The 26343-nt window shown below is 47.6% G+C and overlaps 1 protein-coding gene across 1 annotated transcript in view; it reads left to right on the top strand.

Annotated features, from left to right (window-relative positions):
• Positions 1–26343, top strand: part of LOC137540875 (protein-glutamine gamma-glutamyltransferase E-like) — a 111492-nt gene that overhangs the window by 44573 nt on the left and 40576 nt on the right. The window contains exons 7-9 of the mRNA XM_068262063.1: positions 444–582; positions 2727–2830; positions 24562–24804. Of these exons, the coding sequence (XP_068118164.1) occupies positions 444–582; positions 2727–2830; positions 24562–24804 (486 nt within the window). The remainder of the gene's footprint in view (positions 1–443; positions 583–2726; positions 2831–24561; positions 24805–26343) is intronic.

The raw sequence follows: 26343 nt of genomic DNA on the forward strand, positions 1-26343 counted from the left end.
AAGGAGAGGTGTAGTTGTCTTACCTCTCCCATGGAAGGCAAAGTAGCCAATGTAACAATTGAATTTTTAAGAGTTTATTGCACAAATTAGGTCCGACAACACATTTCTCATACATTTCCCACTTCATCGGGTAAATAAAAATCCCATAAGTGCCTTCAGGCCGAGTCGATAGTTGGACTCGAGCCCCTCACATCATTTTCAATCAAGCAATGTCCCCGTTGTATGGATAATGTGAGTTATGAAAACTAAATAATGTGTATTACATAGTTTGCGTATTGCCTGGTAAAGTTTATGTAAGCTGTCCGCATACGCAAATGGTTCCTTCTTTTTAGTGAATAGGCCCCAATAAGAGCACGTATGAGCATGTATAAATGACCTAGTTTTATAGATACAAGAGTATAAGGTGAACTTATTTACAAATATGTATTTTCTTCTTTTGCCAGTCCTCAGATGCTTGGGGATACCTGCCCGCCTGATCGTCAACTTTCAGTCTGCCCATGACACTGATGGAAATCTGCGTGTTGATAATTATTATAAACAGAATGGGGACAAGGATGATTATAACACAGAAGACAGTGTTTGGTAATTTGTTCAACCTATAGGGATGACCTTCTAAAAATTTCTAAGGATTTGTGTACATGATAGTTTGTATTTATTTGTGAAGCACTTTGATCACACAGCAAAGTGATCCTAAAGAAAACCTAAGCAATAGACGTAGCCCAGAATAGGTAGCTAGATGAGAGCGCTGTAACAATCAGCAAGGAGATTTGGGGGCAGCCGGCACCACCATAGGGCGTAATAGGAATCACTCAGTGACTGATTTGGGTGCCATCAGAAGATGGAGCACAAATCACTACAAGAACACTGTAATTTGGCCGCCAGCAATAGCTGAAAGCCGAGTTACGTCTTTTCCCACTATCCATGGTGGCCTGGAGGGGGAATAGTAATTAACGCCGCTGAGACTTGTGCAGGAGCAGGGTAAGCCATTTATCACCTTTCCCCTGCACCAAAATCTCCCGGCGGCTATGTTATTAGTACGCATCCAGATGACCTTTAAAGTATAGGCAGCCAAATGTCCCTCCCCCTTCCCCAGTATAGATAGCCAGATGACACCCACCCCCATATTATAGGCAGCAAAATTACTTCCCAGTACAGGAAGCCAAATGCCCCTCAGTATAGGTACCCAGATATAGGGAGATGTCCTCCATCCCATGCAGAGTGTGCAGTGGAGGGGTGAAGTAACTCACCTCTCCAGAATCCACCAGCAAAGCACGCATTCCATATTCCTCTCAGGTGTTCCACCTCTATGGTGCAGCAACACCTGTCCGTGATAACTGGTCCCGCTGAGACAAAATTCCTGGGAGGAGGAAGACTGATCGCGTGTGTCCTTTGTGGCTGTTGAAAAGGTGAGTAACTCCACCCCTCCATGGTGCACTCTGCATGTGCCCATTTCCCTCATCTGCAAATTTGCTCCAGGAGGTTATCTGCCCCTCAAAACAGACCTGCGCAACAGCAAACGATGCTTGTGCCCACAGAAAAACTCTGAGTGCCCCCTCTGGCACAAGTGTCATAGGCACAATGCCGTTGGTAGTGTGAATCCTATTCAAATCTGTATCATATGAATTTTAATATGACCCTACTGGATTTGTAATAAGATGGATGGCTTCAAAGACAAAGTAGGGATGCTCAGTCAACCAAATCATCTTAGACTCGGCTCCAGTTTGCTTTATCTCATAGTATACAGTCTTCGCTGGGAACTTTTGAGAATATAGACACTAAGTTTTCACATACTAAAATGATTACTCTTTTGAGTTAGCAAATAAATGGTATTATCCTGATTCAAAAAACGTATCTGCTATAGCTTTAAAGCAACACTGAAGCATTTCTGAAAAAAACCAGTTACTTACCTACAGAGGGGGAAGGCTCTGGTTCCTATTGAGCCTTCCCATTCCTCTCACAGTCCCCTCGTTCCAGCTCTGTCACCCCGTTCAAATTTCCTGCCACAGGAGGCTTCGGAAGTCTTCAGGAGCCCGAGAACTTTGGAAAATGGGCAGCTGCGCATGTCCATGCTGCACACGCGCAAATGCATGAGAGAGCATGCTCGAAGATGCGCACTACAGAGCCGCCCATCTTCAGGAGCACTCAGGCTTTGAGATTGCTAACAGGGGTGACAGTGCTGGAACGAGGGGACCAGGAGAGGGACAGGACTTGACTGTAATATTTCTACAACACAATTGCTATTCCTAATACATTATTTCCCCCCATCAATACTCTGGCCAGTGTGCTCCTCATTGCTAAGAGAGCAGTAGTCCCCACTATCACTGGTCTTGCAATTGGTGGTGATGTTCCACTGCAGGATGGCTTGCATAGCACTGACAAATAGTGATGGCCATGTCTAGGAGAACTTATGGAGAAGCATGTGATTTGCTTGATCAGCTGATAGATTTGCAAAAAAACTCTTATTTGCTGTGATCACATCTTGCTTTAGCGCATGATCATGACTAGCAAATCCAAGACTTATCTATTACCTAACCACAATGATCACATGCTTCTCCATGAGTTCTCCTAGGGATGGCCATCACCAATGACAAATGTTTTAAGGTATTTTTTAACAATAGCAAAGTTTCCCTTCAATGCATTTTCTCTTTGTAAACACAAAATGTAGAGCAGAACCTCTTTTAAAAACAAAGAAAATCTTCAGTATTAACATTCTTCTGTGTTCTCAGGAATTTCCATGCATGGGATGAAGCTTGGTTTGCTAGAAAAGATCTTGGATCCGCCTATGATGGATGGCAGGTATTCGATGCTACTCCACAGGAAACTAGCCAAGGTATGTGATTCGCTGAGGTTACTGTATGTACAGTCCACGGACCTTCATCTGCTATGGTTGGGAAGCAGTGGAAAGCTTATGTGATCTAGCACACCTGCGTTGGATTATTTCAAAACTTGTCTACTATTGGAAAATAGCTTCCCAGACCTGGGACATATAGAAGGGAAATAGCAACCATGTAATTATAGTTTCATTTATATCATGGAATTGGTCTCTGACTGGAAAAGAATGGGTGGTCTCTCGGTGCAGGTGGATCAGTAAAGCAGTACCCAGGACATTCCACCCTCTCCACTGCTGGTAATGTAATGTAGAAGAAGAAGCACTAGAAAGTCTCTATTTCTTTCCGGTCAATACAATAAAAAAAATGTTAGAGTTAGTGTTGGGTGTCCAACAAAAAGAGAAGAGACCAGATGCAGAACATGTGACTAGAAGCACAGAGAGTGTAAGAGGTGCCAAGAAGTGTATAGAACCAAGTTAAAAACAAGAGAAAAGGGGGAGGTTCCTTACCTCAATAACAAATGTATATATAACTACAATGAATTTCTAATAAGCACAGGTAGTGAGTCTCTCAGGCCAAATAACGTACCAAAGAGTTCCAAAAGCCAGGTGCATGTGATTAAAAGGAATATGTAGCCAGGGTCATACAAGGATACATGGCTAGAGTCACTGCTAGAATACCAGTAGATGCAGAGCACCTGTCAGCACCAATGGAGGGAGAAATACTATGCATGCTGTGGATGTGGACAAACATTGTACTGTAAGTGGACCTAGAAATCAGTTGTACCCACCTCACCTTCTCAAAACTTTTGGCAAAGGCCCCTTTTCTTAAATAACTACCCTAAAGACAGCCATATGAGATTACATAAAATTGTTTAACCTTCCTGGCGGCTTACCGAGCTGCGCTCGGGCTATGCCACGCAGGAGGATTTCTCAGGCCCTGCTGGGCCGATTTGCATAAATTTTTTTTGCAACACGCAGCTAGCACTTTGCTAGCTGCGTGTGCATTCCGATCGCCGCCGCTCAGCGCTGATTCGCCGCCGATTGCCGCGCTGCCCCCCCCCAGACCCCGTGAGCTGCCTAGCCAATCAGTGCCAGGCAGCGCTGAGGGGTGGATCGGGACTCCCTTTGACGTCACGACATCGGTGACGTCATCCCGCCCGTCGCCATGGCGATGGGGGAAGCCCTCCAGGAAATCCCGTTCTTTGAACGGGATTTCCTGATCAAAGATCGCCGTAGGCGATCGAAGCAGGTGGGGGATGCCGCTGCACAGCGGCTATCATGTAGCGAGCGCTAGGCCCGCTACATGATTTAACAAAAAAAAAAAATTAAAAAAACACTGCTGCACTGCCCCCTGGCTGTTTCTAATAGGGTTAAGTACTTCTCTCTATCACAGGCCCACTAGTGGCCGGACCGCTCAGTGCCTTCCAATGTATTTCAACCCACAGACTGTCCAACCTCTTGGATGCAATAGATGCAATGAAACCGTTGGAATTTTGGCAGCAGACAGGCTAAAAGGGAGCTTGCGAGTTACAGTAACACAAATTACACACCATTTCAGGGTACAAAACTGCCACAACCTCTGCAGAAGGGCAGAGGACCTAACCTCACTGATTCTAATACCTGCGAATAGAAACAGTTAAAACACACTGTTTTATCTTCAAGCAGGCCACTGTACTGCCTCTGCTCAAGAAACCCTCCCTCGACCCCTCGCTACCCTCCAACTACTGCCCGATCTCCCTCCTCCCCTTCGCCTCAAAACTCCTTGAGCGTCTGGTTCACAAACGCCTGACCCAGTACCTCAATGCCAACTCACTACTAGACCCACTGCAATCTGGATTTCGGCCTGCCCACTCAACCGAAACGGCTCTCACCAAAGTGGTAAAGCTGAAGGTAAATACACCACTCTCCTCCTCCTTGACCTTTCAGCAGCTTTTGATACAGTAGATCATCCCCTACTCCTCCAGTCCCTCCAATCCATGGGCATTCACGATCTCGCCCTGACCTGACTTTCATCCTACCTCTCCAACCGCTCCTTCACGACCTCCTTCAATGAGTCCTCGTCCACCCCCAACCACCTCTCAGTGGGAGTCCCCCAAGGCTCGGTCCTTGGCCCCCTACTGTTCTCCCTATACACATCCTCCATTGGCAAGGTTATCTCCTCCATGGGTTTTAACTATCATCTGTATGCAGATGACACCCAAATCTATCTCCACACCCCTGACATATCCACCACTACCATGGACAAGGTCTCCTCCTGCCTATCTGCCATCTCCTCCTGGATGTCCGCTAGGTTCCTAAAACTAAATCTAGACAAAACGGAATTTATGATCTTCCCACCCCGGTCATCCCTGGACCTCCCAGATGTGCAGGTCACTGTTAACCACACTACTATTCACCCTACCTCTCAAGCCCGCTGTCTGGGTGTCACCCTGGACTCCGCACTCTCCTTCACTCCCCACATCCAAAACCTCACAAAGTCCTTCAACTTCCACCTTCGTAACATCTGTAAGATTCGCCCTTTCCTGACCCCTGCCACCACCAAACTCCTCATCCATGCCCTCATAATTTCCCGCCTCGACTACTGCAATGCCCTTCTGTCTGGACTCCCTAAGACCCGAATAGCCCCACTGCAGTCCATCATGAATGCGGCTGCCAGAATTATCCACTCCTCCCATCGCTCCACCAGGGCGGCTCCCCTCCGTGAATCCCTCCACTGGCTTCCTATCCAGTCCAGAATCAGATTCAAGATATTGTGTCTGACCTACAAATCCATCCACAAAACCTGTCCAACCTACATTTCTGATCTTACTCAGAGATACACACCAAGCCGCTCACTCCGCTCCTCCAATGAACTTCGCCTGACCGTCCCCCGCATCACCCAGTCCCATGCACGCCTCCAAGACTTCTCAAGAGCCGCTCCGACACTATGGAACTCCCTACCTCCACCCATTAGGGCAGCCCCCTCCTTCAACACCTTCAAGAAGGCCCTCAAAACTCACCTTTTCACTCTTGCCTACCACCCCTCACAATTGCTCTAAACCCACAGCCGAACTCTGGTCCCCTACATCTCGTGTCCCTACCTCTCCCTCTAGATTGTAAGCCTTTGGGCAGGGTCCTCACTCCTTTTGTGTCCTACCTGATCATGCACCTCTATTACTGTGCACCCATGCTATGCATTTGAGTGAACCTAACTTGCCTAACTCCATGCTCCCATCCAGTGACTGACTAAGCATTACCTTGTACTCATACTGTGCTGTGAGATCTGGTTTTCTTGTATTCCTGTATTGTCATATTGCTGTTTGTCACCCCTAAATATTGTCTGTAACCTAAATTAATGTCCAGCGCTGCGTAATATGTTGGCGCTTTATAAATACAACAAATAAATAAATAAATAAATCTATCTGGCTATACGGAACGTAGTAGCAACTCCTCAGAAAGCTAGGATTCATTCTGTGTGGCTGAATAGTAGGTGTAGCTGAGAAATAAGTGACTTTAAGAAGTATTTTATTATTAATGCAATATAAGTAACTAGCCAACCCGCGTCGTAGCATACGCCGCATCTATCTATCTAATAGAGTACGTGCCTCAACCTTAAAGCAAGAAGATGTAGGCTTTCCATGAGAAAATGTATGCGTGCTCAAACACCAAGTTTAACCCTAGCAAGGCTGGCTTTGCAAATCCGGCCTAATTGGCTATTCATGAGGCAATGCTCATGCAAATATGCATTTGCTTTCGCATGCCAAACTATGCAGGGTCCAAAAACCAATACCGCAAAGCGATCGCCCTGCGGGTATTAGTTCATGCTACATTAGCACTATCCAGGAGCGCCACGGGGAGGATTCCGAATGCCCCCATACAACCTGCGGGGGGGGGGGGGGGGACTGCGGGGTCCCAGGCTCTCTTACTGCCTGGGAACCACAGCGGCACCCCGGAGGGGGAGGCTGGGTGGCGCAGCTGCACCCCCCCCCCCCCAAGTGTGGTCAGCGCCGGGGAGAGCCATCTGCACCCACCTCCCAATATTAAAAACAGGCACTTACTTTAACGTCCATTGCGTTCTGCAACATGCACATTAACTTGGGGGCACCACATGAGAAAGGAGTGAAGCATGGGTCACCCCGAGCTGTAGAGCTCAGGGCTGGCTCACATACAACACTCCGGGGTGGGGGGAGGACAGGCGCAGACAACTCACTCCAGGGCTCACACCACCAGAGCAAGCCATCCACCACCTGCCTCCAAAGGATACAACTGCAAAAAATGCTTTCCATGAGAAAAAGTTTGCGTGTTTAAACACCAAGTTTAACCCTAGCAAGTCTGGCTTTCAAAATCTGGCCTAATTGGCTATTCATGAGGCAATGCTCATGCAAATATGCATTTGCTTTCGCATGCCAAACTATGCAGGGTCAAAAAACAAATACTGCAAAGTGCTCTCTCGCTGCCTGGGAACCACAGCGGCACCCCGGAGTGGGAGGCTGGGTGGCGCAGCCACCCCCCCCCCCCCCCAAGCGTGGCCAGCGCTGGGGAGAGCCGTCCGCACCCACCTCCTAATATTAAAAACAGCCACTTACCTTAACGTCCATTGGGTTCTGCTACATGCGCATCAATTTTCTCATGGAAAGCATTTTGTGCAGTTTGTATCCTTTGGAGGCAGGTGGTGGATGGCTTGCTCCGGTGGTGTGAACCCTGGAGTGAGTGCGCCTGTCCTCCCCCCCCCCCCCTCTGGAGTGCTGTATGTGAGCCAGCCCTGAGCTCCAAAGCTCGGGGTGACCCATGCTTCTCTCCTTTCTCATGTGGTGCCCCCAAATTAATGCGCATGTAGCAGAACGCAATGGACGTTAAGGTAAGTGCCTGTTTTTAATATTGGGAGGTGGGTGCAGACGGCTCTCCCCGGCGCTGGCCACACTTGGGGGGGGGGGTCGTCCACGCCACCCAGCCTCCCCCTCCATGGTGCCGCTGTGGTTTCCAGGCAGTGAGAGAGCCTGGGACCCTGCGGTCCCCCCAGTTGTATAAAAAGGGGGCATTGGGAATCCTCCCCGTGGCGCTCCTGGAGGCCTGGAGCACACCAAAAACTGCTAGCAGATCCGCAAAATGCTAGCAGATTTTGAAACGCTTTTTCTTATTTTTCTGTAGCATTTCACCTAGCATTTTGCGGTTTTGTAAAGCGTTTTTGGTGTAGTATTTCATATATTGTTACAGTAAAGCTGTTACTGAACAGCTTCTGTAACAAAAACGCCTGCAAAACCACTCTGAACTGCTGTTTTTCAGAGCGGTTTGCGTTTTTCCTATACTTTACATTGGAGGCAGAAACGCCTCCGCAATCCAAAAAATTCCTCACCTCGGGAGTATGCGTTTCAGCAAAACGCCTCCCGCTCTGGTGTGCACCAGCCCATTGAAATACATTACCCAAGCGTATCCGCAGCCGCAAGTGGATCGCAAAACGCTGCCGAACCGCTCTGGTGTGCACTAAGCCGGATAGTGCTAATGTAGTATGTAGCAGGGTGACTGCTTTGTGGTATTGGTTTGTGCATGCATTTGCATGAGCATTGCCTCATGAATAGCCAATTAGGCCAGATTTGCAATGTCAGACTTGCTAGGGTAAGGCCTCTTTTCCATGGACTGTGAATAGGCAGTGAAATGGCTCTCAAACTCTCACAACTGCTCACTGCTGCCTGGTATCTGCTCACTGCTGCCTGGTAACTGCTTGTTGCTGCCTGGTAACTGCTTGTTGCTGCCTGGTATCTGCTCACTGCTGCCTGGTAACTGCTCACTGCTGCCTGGTAACTGCTTGTTGCTGCCTGGTATCTGCCTGGCTATCTGCCTGGTATCTGCTCACTGCTGCCTGGTAACTGCTTGCTGCTGCCTGGTATCTGCTCACTGCTGCCTGGTAACTGCTTGCTGCTGCCTGGTAACTGCTTGTTGCTGCCTGGTATCTGCTCACTGCTGCCTGATAACTGCTTGCTGCTGCCTGGTAACTGCTTGTTGCTGCCTGGTATCTGCTCACTGCTGCCTGGTAACTGCTTGCTGAGCACACAGCTCAACAGTCCGTGGAAAAGAGGCCTTAAACTTGGTGTTTGAGCACGCATACATTTTCTCATGCAAAGTACTTCTTCTTCTTGTTTGAAGGTTGAGGCACTTAGTCTATTACAAAAAATGATTAAAATCAACAATTAAAGAGAAAAGTAACCCAGTATAAAATAAAAGGTAAGAAAATAAACGAATACTTAAGTTTCAGGTGAAATATCCATTTGTGGAACAAGTTAAAGTCCATCGTCTCAGACCAAAGTTCAAGCAAGATGGCCACTGGCTCAGTCCTCAGGCCAGCAGCCTGCTCTCGTTACGTTGTTATGTGGAGGACTGCCCCTCCCTATTTACATCCTGGTTTTATTGAAGCTAGTTTTGGGGTGGGACAAAACCTGCCACCTCTGGTTTACAAACCAATCACAGTCCAGCTCCTTGGAGAGAGATCTTTAAGTTTAACGGTGAAACACTAAGTCAGAAACGATAAATGCTATATTTGTGCTGATGACAGATTCATAATCCTCAGAATATGACAATTCTTATGATATCAAACTTGGATAGCGTCACATGTTCTGGCACTAAGCAGCTGAATAACTTAATGGCTGGGTATGTCAACAGCATAAATTTGATATTAAAATATTCAGCAGATCCGCACCAGCAGAATTATATAATTTCCATACCTATCATATAAACAGTATTCCTTTAACAAGCAAAAATTATATAGCACATTAAAGCTGGCCATACACTGGCCTGATTTGCCGCCGTTTCGACAGCAGATTCGATCACTGGGATCGAATCTGCTGCCAATCGTTCCCGCAGCACGGCGAATTTCGATCCATTTCATCCGATCCCGCTCATCGCTCCGTGCGGAAAATTACCGCCGATCGCCCGCGGGTAGGGAGCGCGTCGCTAGCGGCGTTCGAGTGCCCGACGACCGACGCAATCGAGCCCGTATACATTACCTGCTCCGCCGGCGCGACTCCAGTCCCCCGGTCACCGCTGCTCTGTCTGCGCTCTAGTCTCCAGGTCCGGCATGCCTCACTTCTTCAAGCCCGGCAGGAAGTTTAAACAGTAGAGGGCGCTCTAATATATACCTTTATACTACATTCATCTCCAATAGCAGTAGAATGGCTCCAGCAAGTCTAGGAAAAAGCAAACCCTGAATAGGCCCCCTACTGTGGGCTTCCTAACTGCTAAAGTCATTTAGGACACATGGTCCTAGTCAGATGGTTATTCACACGTAACTGGGAAGTAAGGCTTCTTTTGAAACAGTTAATTATACAAACATGGCCTTATCAGAGAGCAAAGTATTTCATGAAAAGAAGGCTCTATCAGCTACAAAAGGGCACAGACCCCAAGGCTCGGCAGTCTGCTATACCTAAACATACAATTTGGATTGCACCGTTAACCCCAATCAGTGCAGAAAACCGATTGCGTTTTTTATGGCTCTTCCATGACACTCTCCACAACAAGGACTTTAAGAATTCCCGGAATGTTTTTGAAATAATATTTTTATTGATTTGGTTTCAGTAAAAAGACATACAACAAACAGCGGCAAACAACAATGCCACAGCATTGCTCTGCTATTCTAGATGATTATCCACTATCTAGTACAATTTCCATATATACAATAATATGAAGAGTATGATTGGTCTTGGTCTAGCTGCACTATCCCCAGGGGTCCACCAAATGAATCTTCAACAGCCATACAGGCTTCAGTAACTTATCCTCAAGCTTCACTTTATGATATCCATCGACCCCAAACTTTCCTGAATTATATGTGCGATCATTCCAAATCTGAAGGGAGGGGGGGGAGGGCACATCCTCACAAGTTTGCCTCAGGCAGAAAAAAGTCTGGAACCGGCCCTGTCTGTAAGCAATCATTTCAGGGGTAGAGAGGGCATCTCCATCTAGGTATGCCAGTAGCATGGCAGGGATGTTGATCTGGAAATTTTTCTGTAACTCAAAGCGTATCAGTGACCAGTAATGCTGAACAATTGTGTAGTGCCTGTGTAACGATTGGTGTCAGCACACAGAGAGATAATCTGATTATTGGTGATCTGCAGTATCACCAACAATGCAGATATATGCCCGATTATTGATGATCTGCAGAATCACCAATAATACAAGTATAACTAACCTCTGGACACCTGATAACGTGTAAGTGTTTGGTGCAACAGTAGATGAGCATGGACCACCTGAGGAGCAGGTGGCCCTTGACCGTATGAGGAGTATCTCCTTAGCAAAGGGCTGGAGATACCAGAGAGCCGGTGATTCCCTGAACTGCTGGGAATCAGACTCTACTGCAGTCAAAGGACTCCAATGGAATAGAGTCCCTGACTGGACTGCAGAGAATCCCCTCTGAGAGGCAGGGAGTCTCTGCAGCTACCTGATACCTAATTGGATGGTGTCACAGGTAGTACAGACAAGCTGATCACCCAAGGAGTGAGTGACAAGTAAATGATAGTGTCCTACACCTGAGGTGATGGTGTAGGAACTAATAATCCCTCACCAGTGGCAGAGCCCACCGGTGCGGGTGCGTAGTCAGACAGGCAGAGTTTGGCAACAAGCGGACAGGTACAGTACAGGAGCGAAAGGCTGATTCAACGTCAGAGGCAGGCAGGGTTGGCAACGTGAATCAGATAGGCGAAGGTACAGAATCGATAATCAGAAGAATAGTCAGAGGAAGCAGAAGGTCATAACAAATAATACAATACAAATTAGTACTTTAAGCTATCAACAGATCTGACTAAGTGTGGATCCCCAACTCCAGTTGGTTCTAGCACACTTTGGGAACTGTCTAGGGTCTGAGCGCTAACACACTCAAGCATTCGCAACAGCAGACGCGGAGGTACTCACAGGCCTGCTCTATATATACCCAGCCACGCTCCACAGCGCCGCCCCAGTCCCTCAGCCAATCCGGAAGCTAGTTGGAGTCAGCTGACCGTCGGATCAGCTGACTCCCCTCTTAGCTGCATAAAGGTCCTGTCGCTGTGCTCGCGCGCGTGTAGCCCTCAGCCTGTGAGCAATGGAAGGTCCAGGCATAACTTGAGCATGTAACCGCGCGGCAGAGGCCGCAGGCTGATCCGCGGAGATAGCCGCCATGTCGCTTGTCACAGCGGCGGCATCTCCGCTATTTCTTACAGCCTGACATCTGGAATCTTATATCATAGTTAAGCAGGCGTATCTGCCAACCATGCAGGCATACAAGTATCTTCTGACATCTTCATTGTCTTTCTCAGTCTACTGATAATTTGTAGGGATCTAATACTGTACACTGAACCTACCATTTCAGTACCTGAGAAGTGGGTGTGGGGTCTTCCCTTCTCCAGTGCCATAACTCTAACCAAAACCCCTTTACTTGCCACCACTCCCCCAATTACTTCAAGTATATCCGAGGCAACATGTCAGATGATGAGATCAACGGGTTATTTTCCGACATGTGACAGCTTCTATCTTGTCAGTACCTTGTGGAATATAGTAGATCTCATGGATAAGCAAATTACTGTCATAAAAGTTTCTCTATTTTAGTTTCACACTTTATTATATTCACAAAAAAATATTTTTCTTCTTCAAAAAGGTAGAAAAATTCTTTGTAAAACAGCAGAAGAATTTGTGGTACAGACATATAAAAAGCAATACAAAAAGCAGATCATAGACACTGAGTGCTTTGTTTGATGAAAAAAAAGGTAATTTTAGTTCAGGCGACGACACTAGTCCGTTTCAGGTTGTTGACCCTTCGTCAGGCCTTTACAAAGCATAGAGAATTATCTTAACCAGAGAATATGTACAGTCATAAAAGACCAAAAAAGAATTTGATTAGTAAAGAGGTATCTGTTCCAACCAGGCACTACCCGGCACCTGACTGATGGCTGACATAGGGAAACTCAGCTGCAAAAACAATTTTTCCACCTTTTTGAAGAAGAAAAATAATTTTTTGTGAATATAATAAAGTGTGAAACAAAATTTTTGGAAACAGATCACTATTTTGTGGCTTCACTTGATTTAAATCGATCCTCCTATAGAGAAACCTGGTACTATTTGAGCATAGTGGTGTGCTCAAGTGTGGATTGTTACACTAACAAGAGTTCCTTTTTCTGTTACCTGGGACTCATTCCCAACCATATTGAAACATAAAAGTTTCTCTAGCAGAATACAACTTCTGGGGGCAGGGGGTGGATAGAAAAAGGTCAATAGTTCATGTATGTTAACTCTGGGACACTTAAAGAGAATCTGTACTCTAAAATTCATACAATAAAAAGCATACCATTCTATTCATTATGTTCTCCTGGGCCCCTCTTTGCTGTTACTGCCACTCCCTGCTGCAATCCTGGCTTGTAATCGCCAGTTTTAGGCAGTGTTTGCAAACAAAAAAACATGGCTCCTAACCAGCATGTAATAGGCTGAGAGAAGCTCAGTCTGTGACTCATACAGAGGCTGGAAGGGGCGTGGAGAGGGTGTGTATAGCTTCTGCCTATGACAGCAGAGCAGCACATTCCTGCCTCAGCCGACAAAGCTGACAAAGGAAAGAAGATTAGATTATATAATAGAGATAATGCCGCCACTGTGCAACTAGGAAAGGCTGCAGTAAGACAGACCACATTAGAACAGGTATAGGAACTTATAGGATAGAAGAAATAAGGCTGACAATTTTGTTACAGAATCTCTTTAACAGGCTGCCATTGGGTGTGACAAAAGCTCTTGAGAGTTTAACAGATCTAACTAGTCAAAGAAATAAGGTCAGAGTGTTCATTATTTGATACTACTATTAAAATTCAAATACTTTGGTCACATGAGAAGACCAGATTTTTTGGAGAAATCCTTGATGCTTGGAAAAACTGAGTGCAAAAGAAGAATAGGATTGCAGAGGCTAAGATGGATAGACAGCTTATGTGAAGCTATGAACATACCTAAACAACAGCTGAAAAAAGCAGTGATTGACAGATACATCCAGCATGCAAAAGTACACATGGTCACAAAGAGTGGGAGGTGAATAAACAAATATGAAGGAGAATACTTTGAGAAAAAAAATGCTAACGTTAGATACTTCAATGAAGGGAAGCCTCTGGGTGATCTAGAGGCTTTTCAAATCCTTCTCCACCCCACATCTACTTTCCGGGACAGTCTTCTTTTTCATGGCCATGCTCCCATACGTGGACAAGCACAACCGCAATGCACACGTGCAATGACAGCCTCTGCCTGCACAATAACATGGAGTTGCTCATATACGGAGGAGCAAACATATTTGATAAGATCTTGTGAAATATGCTCAGAGGATCCCAGAGCTGGATTGGTGGGGTGAATGAGGTTGAGGAAGCTTCTGAACTATCCAGAGGAGTCCTTCTATTGAGGCAAGTATCTAAATGTTGTATTTATTTTTTTCACAGTACAGTTAAAAGTGATCTGACCTTATCTTGAAAATTTAAAAAAAATTTAATTATCCATAGGTAGCAGTTTGTGCACCCATTTCACTTTGCAGGTGTCTATTTCCCGTAGTTGTAACTAGGGTGCAATAAAGTAGTCCTGGCACTGTGATGGGTGCTTAAAGGAGTTTTCCGGGCTATATAAAGAAAATAAACGCTACTTACCGGGGGCTTCCTCCAGCCCCAAGCTCTCAGCACATCCCTCGCCGCAGCTCTGCCCGCAGCTGTTCGCCGCAGGTCCGCCCCGGTCCCTGGCGATGACGTCAGAGGGACCTCCAGGTCGCTCTGTACTGCGCCTGCGCAAGCGGCGCTGTCAATCACCACCACGTGGGCCGGAGCGGACTGCGCAGGCGCAGAACTACTGCGCAGTCTGCTCCGGCACACGTGTCGGTGTTTGACAGCGCCGCTCGTGCAGGCGCAGTACAGAGCGACCTGGAGGTCACTCTGACGTCATCGCCGGGGACCGGCGAATGGCTGCGCGCAGAGCTGCGGCGAGGGAGGTCCTGGGAGCTTGGGGCTGGAGGAAGCCCCGGTAAGTAGCGTTTATTTTCTTTATATAGCCCGGATAACTCCTTTAAAAAGAGGGTGGCACACACCCCACTACTTATGGAAAAACGGCAGTATAGGGCAGCGAGAACAGTATATATTTTTAAAGTAGAATTAGTTTGACTTTGAAATGGTCACAGCAAGCACTGCTGGGATCCTGTCCATCCATCCTCGTGACTCCTGAACGGTGCATGTTTTGCAGGCAACCGCCCCTAAGCACAAGTGGAGTAATTCGTGTCTCAGCTAGCACTAATTCCACGAGACACTAATTCTAATTCCATGAGACACTATTTACTCCACCTGTGTGGTAGCAGGAAAAAAAGGTGCCGGCTTAGGGTGGACGAAAAGGGCGCCACCATAGACTCTAATGCAATTATCATTAATATGGCGAAAAAAGCAGAAAAAAAGGACATCGCAATAAATATGGTGAACAACATTAGAACATTACAGTTTTTGAAGTAGGTTATTGTTTTAGAAGCTTGCAACGTTATATTTTTTCTCATTTTATTTTGTTTGTATGCACAGATTTGATGTTAACAAAGATATTATCGTTACGATGTGTAAAAGGATGTTTCTGCAGAGGGAGTGGTTAGTGTTAGGCACCACCCAGGCAGCGGTTAGTTTTAGGCAACACCAGAGGGGGGGGGGGGTAGGGTTAGGCACCACCAGGGGAGGGTTCTGTGTGAGAGTAGGTGTTAAGCTGTATTGTTGAATTACTTAATACTTTTTAACGTTAATATATTTTCGTTATTATTTCCCGTTTGTTTTAACAATGGTATTTATCGTTAAGCAAGCTTGACAACGTTATCAGATTTCGTTATCCACTGCCACCATTTTGTTATCCAGCCGCGCCCTTTTTTCATGGTGCCCTTTTTTTATGCATGCACCTGTGCATAGGTGAGGTTGTTTGCAAAACATGCACCATTGGGGAGTCACAAGGACAGGTTTGAGAAACACTGTTGTATACTATATCTTCTCTTTCTTTCCTAAAAGCAGGTTTATATATTTACTTATGTTACATATTTAAATATACCTCCCAGTGATGTAACCACAGACTATGTCCTGATGCGGAATATGGTGTGCCCCCCACCCCCCTTGCCACTGTAGCTGTGGTTCATAGCTCAGACTGGGACCAGATGAAGCTCGACGCATGTGCAGTCCACTCCACATGCCCCCCATGTAATGTGCTCTGGAATGGCTGTGCACAGCAGCCATGGGCCTGCGCAGTTTGAAAGCAATGGAAACCGTGCATGCTCAGGACGCTCCCGGCGGTGGCTGCTGCACACTATTGTGCATGCTCCCTGGCCAATCCTGAACCGAGGCAACAGTGGCAATCCTGAACGGAGGCAACAGTGGAAAGATGCCAGGAAAGCCTACACATGCTTAGGCAAGTATACAGTATCTGAAAACCCTGTATTCCCCTCAATTTTTCCCTAGTGTACCTGTCACAAAAACAAAAAGTTCAAAGTATTGCCCATCTCCCTCACCGTTACAGTGCTGGGACCTCCCCAAAACATTTTGATAAGGGCTTGTTGTGCACCCACACTCCTGTCCAGGTATGAGCACGGACGCACTACACACCTGTACAGTAGCACGGAGCCCGCTTTTGCTACTGCAAAGGCATGGGCATCTTGTATTTTTAATTTGGGTGCACTTCAAAGGACTTACGAGGTGACATGTGACATGATGAGATAGACTAGGCTGACCATGTGTCCTCTTTTGCCCGGACAGGTCCACTTTTTCAGACCTGTCCGGGCTGTCCTCCCGGATATTTGATCTGTCCGGAGAGCCGAACACACTTGCAGAGATCCATTGAGGCTGAGATGAGCCAAACACTGCGAGTCAGTGGCAGAAGAACAGCTTGCAGAGATCCACTGAGGCTGAGATGAGCCGAATACAGCGAGCCCAAGGCAGAAGAACCATTTGCAGAGATTCTCTGCAAACGGTTCTTCTGCTGCTTGGGCTCGCAGTGTTCATCTCAGCCTCAGTGGATCTCTGCAAGTGGTTCTTCTGTTGCTGGCTCACAGTGTTTGGCTCATCTCAGCCTCAGTGGATCTTCTCTCTCTGCAAGCTGTTCTTCTGCAGCTTGGGCTCCCAGTGTTCGGCTCATCTCATTCAGCTCCTGACTCAAACGGCTCTTCCTTGGGCTAGGCAGTGAGTCAATCCCTTCCTGCTGCTCTGCTCCACCTCCAGCCGCCCCCATCCACTGAGACAGAGCAAATTGCAGAGCAGAGGGGTGGAGACAGCCAGAGACAGCCTGAGTTCAGTGGGACTCACGCTGGGCTGATCACTGGTGCTGTTTGTGTGTGACCTGTGGGAGCAGCTCAGCAGCACAGCCTGAGCCCTGAGTTCAGTCTGTCAGTGTCAGTGAAATTGATTCAAGTCACGCTGGTGCTGTGTGGCCAGCCTGTGGGAGCATAAGGGCCTGAGTTAGCAGTGAAGTCACTCTGCTTTGTGGGCGGTCTGTGGGAGCATAAAGGCCTGAGTTAGCAGTGAAGTCACTCTGCTGTGTGGCCAGCCTGTGGGAGCATAAAGGCCTGAGATTGTAAGCTATACTGGGGCCATATTCCTATCTAACCTATACTGGGGCCATATTCCTATCTAACCTATACTGCGGACATATACCTTGTCCGCACATTTGTGGGGAAATCTGCTGCCAATCTCATTGCATTTTGTGGGAAATTCTTCTGCGAATCTGATTGCATTTTGTGGTTGGCCGGCCCTCCACCATGTGGTCTGGAAAAAAAAAACGTCCCTCCATGCCCACGAAGTTGAACAGCACACTGCTAAGGTCTTGTATATTTGGCCCCACCCATGACCACGCCCACATGCTGTTGTGATCGTCCTCTTTTTGGAAATCAAAATATGGTCACCCTAAGATAGACATGTGTATGTACAGTGCCTAGCACACATAACTATGCTGTGTTCCTTTTTTTCTTTCTCTGCCTGAAAAAGTTAAACATCAAGTATGCAAGTGACAATTTCTGTCTGGGTCGGGACCGGGTCGGACTGGGTCAGACTATAGCATAACCCTCACTGATAAGTAATTACAACCATAAAACATTTTTCTGTCAGTAAATGGCTTTTAAGAGCAGAAAAGAGATAAAAAGGGTCCATTATTCATAGATTTGAGCTCTAGCATACTTCAATAAAGGTGTCATTGAGCAGAGACAATGAAACAGTAAAAACTTAAAAACTAGGTTTAAATATAAAATAAAACTGTGATATCTAAAAACGTCATTTTTAGGAGAAGTAGGATAGATATAATTGTTTTTCTCAGAAGTTTATTTTCACCTCGTAAGTCCTTTAACCACCCTGGCGTTCTATTAAGATCGCCAGGGCGGCTGCGGGAGGGTTTTTTTTAAATTAAAAAAAAACTATTTCATGCAGCCAACTGAAAGTTGGCTGCATGAAAGCCCACTAGAGGGCGCTCCGGAGGCGTTCTTCCGATCGCCTCCGGCGCCCAGAATAAACAAGGAAGGCCGCAATGAGCGGCCTTCCTTGTTTTGCTTAGATCGTCGCCATAGCGACGAGCGGAGTGACGTCATCGACTTCAGCCGACGTCATGACGTCAGCCGCCTCCGATCCAGCCCTTAGCGCTGGCCGGAACTTTTTGTTCCGGCTACGCTGGGCTCAGGCGGCTGGGGGGACCCTCTTTCGCCGCTGCTTGCGGCGAATCGCCGCAGAGCGGCGGCGATCGGGCAGCACACGCGGCTGGCAAAGTGCCGGCTGCGTGTGCTGCTCTTTATTTGATGGAAATCGGCCCAGCAGGGCCTGAGCGGCAGCCATCGGCGGTGATGGACGAGCTGAGCTCGTCCATACCGCTAAGATGGTTAAGGTGGCCATACACTTATAGATTTGCAGTAGATTTGACTATCAGATTTCTGTCAGATGCCTGTCAAGTCGAATCTGACAGGAATCTGATGTGTGCCACACACTAGGAACAGATTTCCAATAGATTTCAGAAGGAAATGTATTGGAAATCTAACTAAATCTAACTAAATCTAACTAAATGCATTATTGAACCATTAGATCCAATGCAACTCTAGGGGCCATCTAGATTTTCCATCCAGTCACAGAGATCAAATCGATCGAAGTCGGCCGCAAATCCATTGATCTGATTCGATAGAATCAATTTCCGTTCGATTGAGGGCTGAAATTGACCAGTGTATGGGCCCCTTTACCCAGTATCATTCTCACTGAGAAAACTCTCTGCTTTAGGTGGACAGAGCAGAGGCCTTTCTGGGTGGCCACGGGGAAGTGAATGGAGGGAGGCGGAGCTGCACACTGACACAGCTCATGCAGCTTTTCCTTGAGCTGACAGCTGAGCTCTCATAAGCAGAGCAGATGTACATGATTTTAGGAGAAGACGAGAGCTCCTACGGTGAGATGACATCAGGCAGACATAAAGCACTCGACTTCTTTTCTGCATATGACATGCAGGGGTGTTGCTAGCCCCAAAGATCAGTGGCATGTGCCCTGGATCTATTCTGGGGTGCCCCTGATGTCTCCCAGGCAGAGCCAGGCACCGGGCAGCGCGTACGTTAAAAAGGGGCGCTGGGAAAAAAGGGCGCCGGGTTTTTAACGATAAGCATGGATAACGTTTAAAAATGTATTGTACGGTATTTCGTTTAAAATTAATGTTTTTTAAAGTTATAAATCATTAAATAATGTGCATTAAATCGGCAATTGTAAAAACGTTAATCTTTCGTTAAAATACTGAAACGTATAATAACGTTAAAAAAAAAATTACTAAGTAACCCTCCCTGTACCTACCCCTAACCCCTAGACCCCCCTGTTGATGCCTAAACCTAAGACCCCCCCTGTTGGTGCCTAAGTAACCCTCCCTGTACCTACCCCTAACCCCTAGACCCCCCTGTTAGTGCCTAAACCTAAGACCCCCCTGTTGGTGCCTAAACCTAAGACCCCCCTGTTGGTGCCTAAACCTAAGACCCCCCTGTTGGTGCCTAAACCTAAGACCCCCCTGTTGGTGCCTAAACCTAAGACCCCCCTGTTGGTGCCTAAACCTAAGACCCCCCTGTTGGTGCCTAAACCTAAGACCCCCCTTTTGGTGCCTAAACCTAAGACCCCCTGTTGGTGCCTAAACCTAAGACCCCCCCTGTTGGTGCCTAAACCTAAGACCCCCCTGTTGGTGCCTAAACCTAAGACCCCACTGTTTTTCGTTTAAAAATAATGTAAAAAAAAAAAATATTGTACGGTTTTTCGTTTAAAAATAATATTTAAAAATGTATAAATCATTAAATAATGTGTAATCATGAGAAGCAGTAATAAAACATTAAGTCTCCGGGCGCCGCTTTTAAAACGTTATTTTTCACCGGCGCCCTTTTTTCCTATCGGGCGCCCATTAAACGATATTTATTATAGGAGTGAATGGCGGCGCCCGATTTGTCCACTAGCGTCAGGCGCCCGAATTTACTGTTTCCCCGGGCAGCAGTACTCAGCTTTGGCCAATTTATCTCCAGATTCTGCATAAATATTTTCTTTTGGGCTTCTCCCCTAGTGTCTGAGAACTAATCTAGAGTGACCAGATGTCCCGGATTGCCCGGGACGCGTCCCGGATTCGGGGTCCGCTGTCCCAGGCTGCATGAGGTCCCGGGAAACGTCCCGCTTTCAGCAGCGGGACGTCCCAGCCGCGGGACTCTGGCCACTCTATCCTCATGAACTGGCAGCGGCGTCTATAGACGCCATGCCAGTTCATTGCCCGCAGCCCCGCTCCAGCCTCTTTAGTCTTCCGGTGTTCCGACACCGGCAGGCCAGCAGGGCTATGGCAAGATGGCTGCCGAAGCCCTGTACTGGAGACTATTTGTGTCTCCAGTACAGGGCTTTGGGCGCCATCTTGCCGTAGCCCTGTCAGCGCGGGAGACGAGCAGGAGGAAGGTGGTCCCGGAGCAGCGCGCCAGAGGCCGGAGACTTCTGCCAGGTGAAATGTTCGCCCGAATTGCGTTAATTTTGTACTGACATGTTTGCCCGCATTGCGTTTATTTTGTACTGACATGTTTGCCCGCATTGCGTTTATTTTGTACTGACATGTTTGCCCGCATTGCGTTTATTTTGTACTGACATGTTTGCCCGCATTGCGTTTATTTTGTACTGACATGTTTGCCCGCATTGTGTTTATTTTGTACTGACATGTTGCCCTCATTGCATTTATTTTATACTGACATGTTGCCCGCATTGCGTTTATTTTGTGCTGACATGTTGCCCATTGCGTTTATTTTCTGGTGCCCGGGGTAACTGTTACTGCATTTATTATTTAACCTTCCTGGCGGTAAGCCGCCGGGAGGCACCGCTCAGGCCCCGCTGGGCCGATTTGCATAATTTTTTTTTTGCTGCACGCAGCTAGCACTTTGCTAGCTGCGTGCAGTGCAGTGCCCGATCGCCGCCGCTACCCGCCGATCCGCCGCTATCAGTCGCGCCGCAGCCGCCCCGCCCCCCCCCCCAGGCCCCGTGCGCTGCCTGGCCAATCAGTGCCAGGCAGCTCTATGGGGTGGATCGGAATCCCCTTTGACGTCACGGGGGAAGCCCTCCAGGAGATCCCGTTCTTTGAACGGGATCTCCTGATCGCTAATCGCCGGAGGCGATCGGAGGGGCTGGGGGGATGCCGCTGAGCAGCGGCTATCATGTAGTGAAACTTTGTCTCGCTACATGAAAAAACAAAAAAAAAAAAAAAAAAAAAAAAAGATTTGCTGCCCCCTGGCGAATTTTTAGCAAACCGCCAGGAGGGTTAATGGTCATAGATGGCTATGTTTGCTGCTTTGTGGTTACGGTAAACTAATAGCATCACACGTTTCTGCACACCCATGATGCAAAGTCTTGTTTGTCCACATCATGGCGTAAACACTGCTTTCTTATGCCTCGCTATTACATCATTACGTTAGCTCTGCCCATACAATGTCATGGCCACGCCCATTTTTCACAGCGGCGCAGCCCCCCCCCCCAGTCTTTGTCGCTGCACGCTCCTCAGTCCTCCCCACTTTTCGCCGCGGTGCGCCCTCCCTCCCTGTCCCAGGTTGGACCCACAAAAATCTGGTCACTCTAACTAATCAGACGCTAGAGCTCCTAGCATCTGATTCTCAGTTGCTAAGGGGAGAATTGCCAGCTACAGAGGATGTCTCCAGACTTGGAGAGCAAATGAAGGAGATGCTCCACTGTGCTACTTCCACTGTGCTACTCTGCTGGGGAAGGGGGGAGGGGGGTCTGCAGCAGTGGCGTAGCTAAGGAGCTGTGGGCCCCGATGTAAGTTTTACATGGGGCCCCCCAAGCACTCTGTACATAACAATTGATACGGCGCACCAAAACCTGCCAATGGCAACTACAGTGTCAGAGGTGCAAAAAGGGGATGGGAAGCAGTTTGTTAGTGATTACTACTATTCAAAGTATTTATAGAAGTGATTATTATGAGCACAGGACCAATAGAGAGGTAATAATGTAGATGAGGGAGAGCCCTTCAGGGCCCCTCTGGCCCAAGGGCCCCGATGCGGTCGCTACCTCTGCACCCCCTATTGCTACGCCCCTGGTCTGCAGGAGGAACAGTGAGGACACATGCACAATGATGCATGCTCCCTGAGGCGGCTTCCAGGCACCACAGCTTCCAGCATAGTGCCACAACCCCCAGCATGCCCCATAGAGGCACCAGAGCACCTAGCAAGCCCTAGAGAGGCACCACAGCACCCAACATAGCACCACAGCACCCAGCATGGCACCACTCAGCACTCAGCATGTCCCATAGAGGCACCACAGCACCCAGCATGACACTACACAGCACCCAGCATGCACCCAGCATGGGACCACAGCACCCAGCATACTCCATAGAGGCACCATAAAACCCAGCATGGCACCACAGCACACAGCATGCCATATAGAGGCACCACAGCACCCAGCATGGCACCACAGCACCCAGCATGGCCCTATACAGGAACCAAAGCCCCCAGCAAGCCCCCATAGAAGAACCACAGCTTCCTGCATGCCCCCATAAGGACATCACAGCACCCATCACGGCACCACAAGACCCAGTATGCCCATATAGAGACACCACTGCACCCAGGATAGAGTGGAGGGGGTCCACTATAAGGTCAAGGAATTATATGAGGGGATTGCCAGGCAATAGAGAGACTGTTCTGTCGGTGAATAGTTCACATCGAAAAGTGCACGTTCGCATTCTGCCCCTCAGGCAAACACATGGAGTGTTCGAACCCCCCCCCCCCCCCCCCCACCTATACATTATAATGCAGCCAAACTTTAACCCCTCACCCCACATGGCAGCCAATAAGCTATCCCTCCCACCTGGACCACCTCCCCACCTATCAGAAAGCCAAAACAGCAGCCAGTTTGCAGTCTGTGTTTGGCTTCTGTGCCAGGCAGATCAGGGAGAGTATGCTGCAGATAGGGAACGCGTTAGTCAAGCCTGTGTTCTGTGCTCCAGTGGAGTTTCTTGATGCTACAATACCAATTCACCATATACATAGCTCCAGAGCACTTCTAAAGGCTTTGTTTTAATCTTGTGATGTTGATGTTCAATGTGTCCACACAATGCACTTTAGCGTTTGCAGAAAGGTGCAGTCACTGCTTAGTGCTACAGTAGTTCACCATTCTGAAGGCTGTTTTTCTTTTCTTGCGATTGTTATATAGCAATCCTGTGTGTCCAGTGGACACATTAGCTGTTGGAGACAGGTCTGCTGGTCCTAGTAGTGCACAGACCATAACCCAACAATCCTTCACCACCACTACTGGCATTTAGTATCCACTAATGCCACGTGTATTAGGCCTCAGTGCAGAATCAGAGTTTTTTTGGTCACTGAACTACCTAAGCCCGACTGTAGGGGCCGGAAAACCACGATCACCTGCACTCCCACGAACTTGCGTACAAGCACAGCGGCCACTACACACCACTACACAAAATTTGCTGCCAAGAGGACTAACATTTATGTCCTGGAGGTGTTAACTAGTAAAAACAATTATTTTCTCACCTGACGTTATCACTAAAGCTCTTTGCGGTTGTTTGCGGTGCGGTAAATGTGGCATTTCGTCTGACAGTGTGAACCGGGCATAACCCTCACACTACCTTATCACCGTGTATGCATGCTGGACATTTTAGAGCACTGTTAATTTCACAAATTTAGTACTGTACAGTGAGTTCTTCCCTTTAGAGATTAAAACAAGACTCTACGTCAACTATGTAATTTTTGGTGGGACTTTTGCCATGGATCCCCCTCCGGCATGCCACAGTCCAGGTGTTAGGCCCCTTGAAAATGTCATGTTTGCTACATCACTACCAGGAAACCTGGCAGTAGACTTTCCCAGCGGAAAGCCAGACCAGCCAGCACAGAAGCCAGGTAACTCTGCCTAGTTATGTTTAAGTGACACTACCTATTATTTTTATTTTTTTTATTATTAATGGAGGAGGGGGGGGGGTCATCCAACATTTTTACTGGGAAGGCTTAGTTAGACTGCTGTTAAGGGAATGTAAATGTGGCTCCACCCATGACCACACCCACTTTCTGGTGTGCGAGTGGCTACATCCATTTTTCGTTTGGAGTGCCCAAACGTGCCACTATACACTTACCGACAGTGTAGAGACTTGTGGGAAGTTAATTCTACAGGCTGGGGCACACACGGTCCCCCTGAAGATCACAGGCTCGGTCGTGGCTGAGACCACTGTGACCGTGGACCCTACATCACTGATACCTCCAATAACATGAAACCTAATGAGTGTTCTCTCACATCCAGGTATCTACTGCTTAGGACCGACTTCACTGAAGGCAGTGCACGAAGGGGATGTTGACAAGGACTATGACACAGTATTCGTGTTTGGTGAAACGAACGCTGACATCGTAAACTGGCTTCTAAACCCAGATGGAACTACCAAGCTACTGTACTCTGCATCAGCTGTTGTTGGCCAATTCACCAGCACCAAAGCAGTTGGCTCCTTTGACCGCCAAGATGTAACAAACGGTTACAAATATCCTGAAGGTAACCTTTGTGATGACTGTTATGTAACCCAAAAGTTTGCGATCCATGCCCTCATTCCCTAACAATGCACATACAAATATTTGATACAATGACAAGACAGAACTTCTAAAGCCTTAAGGTGAACATTAAAGGATACCAAAGCCGAATAAAATAGGATAAACGGCTCCGTGCTTCCTACATCGTATGCACTTGACATCATGACTGAGGCATGCACAGAGCGCTCTCGGCCGTGAGTGTGCGCTGTAGGACGCACGCAGCCAGACAAGCGCCTGCGCACTAATGCTCAATTCTTGTGACCCGGAAGAGGCTGCCGGGGGGCATTTAGGTAGGTTAGGAGGAGTACAGAGGAGAACGTGGTGAGTGGTGGGCATCAGGACAGCTCAAAATACATGAATGCTCCCCCCGTTTCTCCTACTTCATTCAGCTCTGGTATCCTTTAAATGAAAATGAAACGATGAGATAGACAATGGTTTATCTATAGTCCTAATCTATAATCTAAAATTAAAAGAATTTTACTAAAATCCCTAAGTCTTACTTTTAGGGCTCTTTCACAGTGCGACGTTAGTGCGGCATGCTGTGCGTTATACACTTTTTAGCTGCTTTAGACTGTTTGCACATGCTCAGTAAGACCTAGCGACATACTCTTCATTGCCTGTATTTTCTACTGTATATGCTGTATGTGTTGGTAACGCTGCGGTGTGACGTTTTGGCCGCGTTGCGTTGTTAGTTTGCGGTGCGACTTTAACATTGCATCGAACCGCAACGTCCTAATGTGAAAGTAGCCTAAGTGTTAAAGGTTATAATCTATGTTTAAATTTTTCACTGTCTAGGGTACAGGAGGGTTAGGTTTTAACGATATTCTCTTCTTAAGGCCTGTTTCCACTAGCCCCGCGCATCCTCAGAGATGCACAGCGGCACTTCCTGTTGTGTGAGTACGCAACCGAATCCCAGAAGCCATGCAATGCACGGCTATGGGATTCGCTGCCACACGGCAAGTGATTCGGACGGCTCCTGCATTAACCCCTATGGCAGTGTTTCCCCCGTGTGATTTGCTTGTGGGTAAACTGCGGATTCGGCCTGATTTCTGCACTAGTGGAAACGGGCCCTAGAGCAGACAAGTCTTGAACTGCTGGACTTTTTATATGTTCCCTGCACTCATGAGTTTTAAAACCTCTAATTAGTTATCAGTTCGGTAAACACCACTATCCAACTGTAGAGAAAGTGTCATTTAGAGCCCTAGATCGGTAAAGGAAACCTTAAGCAGGTATTCTTGTCCCCTCCCCTCAATTGTGCCACTGTCACCCCAACTAAAGTCCATGACCCAGCCTCCTCGAGCGTTCTGTGCATGTGCATGATTGAGGAAGCACGGGGCTGGTAAGGGATCAGGATGACACTGAGGGGTCTCATATACTACTGGGGGGTGGAAGAGGCCTCTGGTAAGTAACTTTTTTGCCCACTTAAAGGGGCACTATTCCTAAATTCTGCATTTTCTGCATTTTACTGGATTTAATATAAAATATAAGCAATGATAGTAATATC

The sequence above is a fragment of the Hyperolius riggenbachi genome, chromosome 12 (assembly GCF_040937935.1).
Source record: "Hyperolius riggenbachi isolate aHypRig1 chromosome 12, aHypRig1.pri, whole genome shotgun sequence".
Taxonomy (NCBI): domain Eukaryota; kingdom Metazoa; phylum Chordata; class Amphibia; order Anura; family Hyperoliidae; genus Hyperolius; species Hyperolius riggenbachi.